Below are 7,477 nucleotides of genomic sequence, written 5' to 3' on the forward strand. Positions count from 1 at the left end.
GTAGCCTGGTTAATGTATAACATAATATGAGGGGAGTTGTGCACTCATGTATACATTCTGGTGAGTAACTTTTTAGGGAAAGGCATATAAGTAAACAAGGCACATTCTGGGCTTTCCATTGTTAGAGCCTTTACTTCTAAAAAGTTTGATATTTCAAAGGCCAACATTACAACAAATTGTATGAGCTCTAATGGTATAACTGAATATCCGTCGCCAGTGCTTTACCGGAAGTCAGCTGATGCATCCACTCTCACTCTTCTACTCAATAGGAGAAGCCAACTTGATAGTGCGTCTGCTTGATTTTAGTTCCGTAATGCTCATAAAAAGAAGTCTCACAATGCATTGCAACTTTCCCTGTTTGGCTGTAATTGGCTGCAATAAATTTCATCGTTATAAATGGGAAATATGACACTAATTGTTTACATCCTAATTAAAACGATCCAATCCCATTATATTCACATTTTTCAGACAATGGGCATAAAATAAATACTGTGGCTGGCCTGGAATACATCAAAGAGCAATTGAAATTGCAGTTTATAATCTTTGTTAGTGAGAAAAGCTGCAGCAATATTATAAGATCAACAGCTGATCTGTAGAAATATATAAATGACCTGCCTGATAGCATCCTCTACGCATGCATGTTAGCAGACGGTGCGACGTATTAGCACTACACTGTCTCATGGCAGTGCAGTAATTTTTCAGTGTGTTACAGTCTCTAATGCTCAATGGACATCTCCCGTTATAGCAACTGCCCTCCTACTGCAAACTGCTCCTTGAGATCTACAGTGATCCCTCGCTATATCGCGCTTCACCTATCGCTGCTTCGCGGAATTTTTATTTTTGATTTATTTGCGCTTTATTTTTTACAGCGAATCCTGATTGGCTCAGGGACGTTACTGTTGTCTAGAAGTGAAAAGAGTTAGATTGGTTTTTCATTACACCGATGCCAACAGTTTTCGTTTCTGTACTTTCTGTCAAATTTACGTTTGTAATTTTTCTCTGTGACAAAACCTACAATGTCAAAGAAATGTTTTGTGCCTGCAAAGAGGCCTCCAGACACGCCAAAGAGGCTGAGGAAGATGCTAACTATTGCAGAAAAAGTTACACTTCTGGACATGCTGAAGGAAGGTAAAAGCTATGCGGCTGTAGGGCGCCATTACGGAATAAATGAATCTTCGGTTCGTTACATAAAGAAGGTGGAAAATAATATAAGGATGACATCAGCAATAAGCTTTAACAAATATGCAAAAAGAGTTGTGACAGTTCGCAACAAGGCCATCATAAGGATGGAATCTGCTTTAGCTTTGTGGATTAATGACTGCAGGAAAAAGAGCATTACACTGGATACTAGCGTTATTTGTACAAAAGCTAAAAAACCGTATGAAACTTTTGCTGGCAGTGATGTCCTTCATGACAGCAAAAGGGAGGGGGATACAGATCTCAGGCCATCAACAAGTGCTGTTCATGCCCTCTCAAGCACATTTAATGCCAGTAAAGGCTGGTTTGAGAAATTCCAGAAACGCTTTGGACTTAAAAATATTTCTCTGCACGGAAAGGTCGCTTCTGTAAATACAGCTGGCGCAGTGGAATACGTGAGCAACAAATTTAAAGCCATCATTGAGGAAGGAGGATACAAGCCTGAAAAAGTGTTTAACATGGATGAGACAGCATTATTTTGGAAAAATATACCCTCCCATACTTTTATCATGCAAGAAGAAGCAAAGGCTTTGGGATTTAAGGCCCAAAAATATTGCGTGACTCTGGTTATGTGTGGAAATGCTGCAGGCTTTACGATAAAGCCAGGGCTCATTTATAAGTCTAAAAATCCTAGAGCCCTGAAAAACAAAAATAAGGATGCATTGCTCGTTTACTGAATGTACAATTCAAAGGCTTGGATGAAAAAAGCTCTCAATCAGGATTGGTTCAAACACTGTTTCATCCCGGAGGAGGCCAAGCGTTATTTGAGAGGAAAAGGACTGGACTTTAAAGTGCTTTTGCTCGCTGACAACGCCGGGGGTAACGCTGATGATTTGTCATACGATGGTGTAAAAATAGAATTTCTGTCACCGAACACTACATCACTGATTCAGCCCATAAACCAAGGCATCATCCGCGCTTTCTAGGCCCTGTATACACGCAACCCGCTGCAGCATCTTGTTGAGTCCGTGGACTCAGATCCATTCTTCTCACTTAAAAACTACTGGTGCAAATACACCATTGCATCGTGTCTCCTTAATAGTCAGAAAGCCATTTTGGAAATGAAAACAGAGACTTTGAATTCTTGACTAAAAAAAAACTGTGGCCAGAGGCAGTGCAAAACGCGACCGGATAATCTGTTGATGAGCTGCATCACTCTGCACGGGATTCATCTGTGAATCTAGCAAAACAGTTTGGAGGAAACGGCTTTAATGATATGACTGCTGATGAAGTCAATGGCCTGATTGATGCACACACACAACCACTGACGGACGAAGACCTGGCAGAGATTACAGAGTCACCAATCGAGGATGACGGAGAAGAGGAAGAAGAAGACACGCTTGTTGATAAAAAAGAGGAGGAAGGACTAACACTTGGTTGCTTAGCAACCATGATGAGAATTGCCACTGAACTTCAGCGCACGACACAAGAATGGGACTCTTTGATGTGTCGTTCATTGCAGTTCTCACATATAATTGAAGGTGGCATGTCCATTTATAAAAATCTTCTTGTTCAGAAAAAGAAAGAGTGCCGACAACTACCCATAACGATGTTCTTCTCTCGAAGAAAGACCCCTGCGCAGCCTTCAGTAAAAATAGACGTTACAGCGCAGCGGAGTCAGGACGAAGAGGCACAGCTGAAGGAACTGTGAAATATGCGAGTGACAATGTTTCCTACCTTGTATTCATTACTATATAAAACTATTAATGTTAATTAAACGTTAATATTTCTATTTCTTTACCACATATTGGGCCTGAAAAGAGGTTTTATTTTTTGTTTCATTCTGCAGTTCAGTATTGCATTGTAAAATCACAGTAAAAAATAAAGCTGACTACTTTGCAGATTTCCGCTATTGCATGTTATTTTTGGAACGCGAACCCTGCGATAAACGAGGGTTTACTGTACTCGCTTTCACTTCCCTGATGCATTACCCAGCAACCCATGTGTACTGCAAATGCACATTCTTTAAAACTTGAAACTGCATTTGTACTGCAATTACGCATTAGTTTGAAGTTGATGCTGTAGATCTGCGGACACTGCTGGTTTTCCAGGCGTCTGTATTGCATTGTACAAAATTGTCAGATGCTATGTTTAGCTTGCTCATAAACTTTTGCTTTAGCTACCATATCATTTCGGAATAGGGAGTCGGGCATTATCGCCATTATCATGGTCGATGACATTGAGATTTTACTATTGTTTGATCATTAACATTATATATTAAAACCATAATATATTTTCACATCAATCATATACAGCGAGCTAATATTAGTTAATTAATTAATAAATTAGTTTGCTCACTCATACAGAAGTTTGAGCTGCATTCACATCTTGAAATTGTGTTGTGGTTGTGTCCAATGTGATATTAGCATATCTCGACATACATTCACACGTCAATTACAATTTTATAACCAGGATTTATTATACAACTGAGTTACTCATCTACATAATAATATACAACAAATTTATATAGAAAAGTTCCCTGTGGTTGCCCTACATTGCTGCTGCATACTGATTTATACTACTGATATCCGCACCGGAATAACCACCATTATCATCCAGTTGACTAATTCTGTAATGGCTTTGTCATTATGCCAATCCATGCTATTGTTCAACAACTGATCTGTTCTGTTTGACACGTGCAATCTCTAACTGTTTCCCAAATTCTTCTGACTGTTTTCCATTGTTTTTGCGCCAAAGTCAACTCAATACTTGATTCTGTGATGAGTTTTGATGAAAATGTGCTGTGCATGTATATGCAGAGTAATGCAAAAGTTCTTACTGCAACTGGCACCGCGAGATGCACACTAGCAACACCCCCATTGCGTGCAGCAATGCACACAATGCAGAAGGCAATAATAGCATTGTGCCAACACAGCTCACAGCGCATTATGAATTGGTTGTACTACATGCATACTGCGCAGTATGCATGCATGCAATGCAACTATGGTATACTGCCAACTACATGTATGACATGTTGTGGCATGCTTACGGCTGCTACTGCACTGCTACTGCTACTGCACTGCTGCTGATGGCAAAATTTGATTAGTTTTACTTATTTATATATAGTACAATCAAATTGACTATTGTAGCATAGGTTCGGCCTACTACAATGTTTCAAAAACAGTTCTATTTTTCAAGCTCAACTAATGAAGTTTTCATAAAAATTGAAAACCCAAAAAAGATATTGAGGCATGTTGAGCAAGGTCGAGGCATGTTGGGCATGGTCGAGGCATGTTGAGCATGGGTGGAGCATGTTGAACATGGTCGAGGCATGTTGAACATAGTCGGGGCATGTTGAGTATGGTCGGGGCATATTGAGCATAAAAATACTAAGCAGGCTGTGATTGCTGTAACTTTTATTTAGGATGCAAAATGATGAGGAAAAACGAAAATAGAGCAGCGTTAAGTAGGTACAAGTATACATAGGTAAAAAGTATTTATTACAGTCCAATTCATAACTGAAAAAAATGCTTCCTTGCTGGTCAATGACAGGCTCTAGCAGAGCATCAAGGATATTTTCATAGTCCCACCATCCCTCATCATCTTTATATCTCATCATCTTGATAGCGGAAAGATGTTCGAGTAGGTTAGCGCTTTCCTGTTCAAATCAGATTGTTTCCGTAGACTACTTTAATATTTTCATCAACAATAGTAGCAACAGCAACATATTTTTTGTTGACCTTTTTCCTAATATACTAGCCATTACATAATTGCTGATTCTCACTTCAATAGTTTGTGAATGGCCAGGTTCACTTATTTCCCCATCTGTTTATTACGAGTGGCTGATTCGTCTTCACTACTGTCATTGATAGGCTCTGTCTTTTTTTCAGTTTAGTTTTGGTATATTGTACTGGAGCTTTGGTATGCTTTTTTTTGGCGAGTATATCATTGGTTGGGGTATCAGTCAATATCAGAGTTTCACCACACTTTTGATTTTTTGTTCTTGCTTCTCAACGTGGGGCTTTTGGTCCTGCAAACAGTGCAACAGGTAGTGTATACCATGTAGTTCCAATGCAAGATAGCTTAGGTAAAACGTCCAACAAAGATAAATTTCAATTTTCCAATGACCCAGCCATAGGATGATTGTAATATCAGCTGCTACAAAGTCTAATTCACAAAACACATCACGATTCTAGGGAATATCCCTGACCTCTAAAATTCCAATACAAAGTCTTTAGATGTTAGAAAATTTAGAGCAGCTTGGTTGACAAGCTGCAATTTTACAATTTGAACAGGTTCGCCAACATTAGGCCTCATCCAGTCATTAACTGCAGTGTTAAAATATGCTGCAAATGGTCGATACACTGTGATGTCAGATGACTGAACGCGATGGGAAGTATGAAGTCTGGTCAACATAACCACACCGCATGTTTTACTTTCTTTATACCATCAATGCTGATATGTGAACCGTAATTGTCTAAGGTCAGAAATACGGGATTCATGAACATACCGCGGTAAGTTGAGCATGCTTAACTTACCCCAAATCAACAATGATCAACTTGTCCTACGTGCAACTTTTCAGACTTTGTGGTCAAACCTGATAGACCTCTATGCGGACCTACAAACAATTATACTATCACTTCTGGAACATTATATTAAACAAAATGTAGCAGCGTAGTGGTTGGACTGACTCAATTTGGCCTTTTGCACTGGTAGGGTGCACTACATAAAAGAAAGCTAGTTCAATATTACTCTGTGTGCTCATTATAAACTTACAGCATATGTTTTGAAATTAGTGTGTGCGCCCATGCCGGCATGGTGTGGTGTGACTGTGTGAGTGAGAGTGAGTTAGGGTGTGCATGTGTGGTGTGAGCACATGATGTGAGGGTGTGAGCGTGTAAGTGGGTGTGCATGCAAGCACACAAATAAGTATTTGTGTGTGTGGGTGAGCATGGGTTAGGGTGTGTGTGCGGCTGTGAGGTGTGTGGTTGTGTGTGGATGTGTGTGTCAGCCTGTATGCAGGTGTGTGAGTGTGGATATTTGTGTGTTTGATGTATGTGTGTGGTTGTGTGTGTGGATGCATTTGCATGTGTACATGCAGGTGTGTGTTTGCGCATCTATGTATTTTCATTTTCATAAATTACGTTTTTTCTTGACTGATAACAAGTAGTTACTTTCTCTCACTGTTATATAATTTGAAGTTATCATATATCACATACAGAGTAAGTCAACTTTAATCTCTGGTAATTAAAGCTATGAGTTATCTGTATGATAACACAGTTTTTAAGTTCGTGCTGGTATGAATAACTCTTTTTATTTATGTTCTTTAAACATTAAACCCCAAAAAAAACCAGAAAACAACACAACATCCACCTCATCTGATTGCAGTCATTTCAATTCTCAGGTCTTCACTTAGTCTCGTCTAAACGCGAAAGCAAGAAAAAACAAAACACATATTGTTCAGTTTTTCAGAGTCAAGCAGCAAACATATAAATAATGCTGATGACACTACTTTGTATGACACTGTAAAACGACATGGAGTATTGGCCATTGAATCAACAAAGACCAGATCAACATTTACTACAGCATGCGAAAAATTATGCGTCACTTTGATGTTAATGAAACTCTATCTCTCTGATTACTGCCTAGTCGTAGACTATCAAATGTAGCTTAAGGAAAGCTGCATGCAGCCCTTATCTCACCATAAACAACATGCATATAAAATACTGACAGTTCAAGCTTCTAGGCATACAAGTAGACAATCATTTGCAGTTCTCAAGCAATGTTGACAAGATCATTTCAAAAACTATATTGAATTATCAACTCATGTTCTAAGTCAACTCAGAAAGATAGATGTAAAATAAAAAACCTATCACCCTTTTACCAGAATCCGTATAGTTTCCATTTTGTCATATGCTGCTCTAAGCTGGTATCTCTTTGTGGAAAAAAGCTGACAATGAAGAATCTATACAATTTCAAAAAGTATCTTTTAGGGTTATGCTACTTGAAATGGACAGTTATGACCAGCGTCTAAGTGCTGTTAATGCTGAGGAGCAAATCTTTCTTAGATATTTGTTGTTTAAAATACTCAAATTGTATCTCCAGTTTGCCGGGCTATCCAGTACATTCCTATTTTCTTTAAAAAATACAACATCTTATACCAGACACCAAGATGAAAGACTGAGACATAAACATAAGACTACTACATAGCCATAAGACTATTACGCAGACATAAGATTACTACATAGACATTAGACTACTACATAAACATAAGACTACTACAAAGACATAAGACTACTACATAGACATAAGACTACTATATAGACATAAGACTACTATG

At 38.7% G+C, this 7,477-nt stretch overlaps 1 protein-coding gene across 1 annotated transcript; it reads left to right on the top strand.

Moving 5' to 3' along the window:
* Nucleotides 1-1,016: 1,016 nt before the first annotated feature.
* On the top strand, nt 1,017-1,874 carry LOC137405150 (tigger transposable element-derived protein 1-like). The gene has a single exon (XM_068091375.1). The coding sequence runs from the start codon at nt 1,017-1,019 to the stop codon at nt 1,872-1,874; it is 858 nt and encodes a 285-aa protein (XP_067947476.1).
* Nucleotides 1,875-7,477: the final 5,603 nt, after the last annotated feature.

Source organism: Watersipora subatra, chromosome 9 (genome assembly GCF_963576615.1).
Source record: "Watersipora subatra chromosome 9, tzWatSuba1.1, whole genome shotgun sequence".
Lineage (NCBI taxonomy): Eukaryota > Metazoa > Bryozoa > Gymnolaemata > Cheilostomatida > Watersiporidae > Watersipora > Watersipora subatra.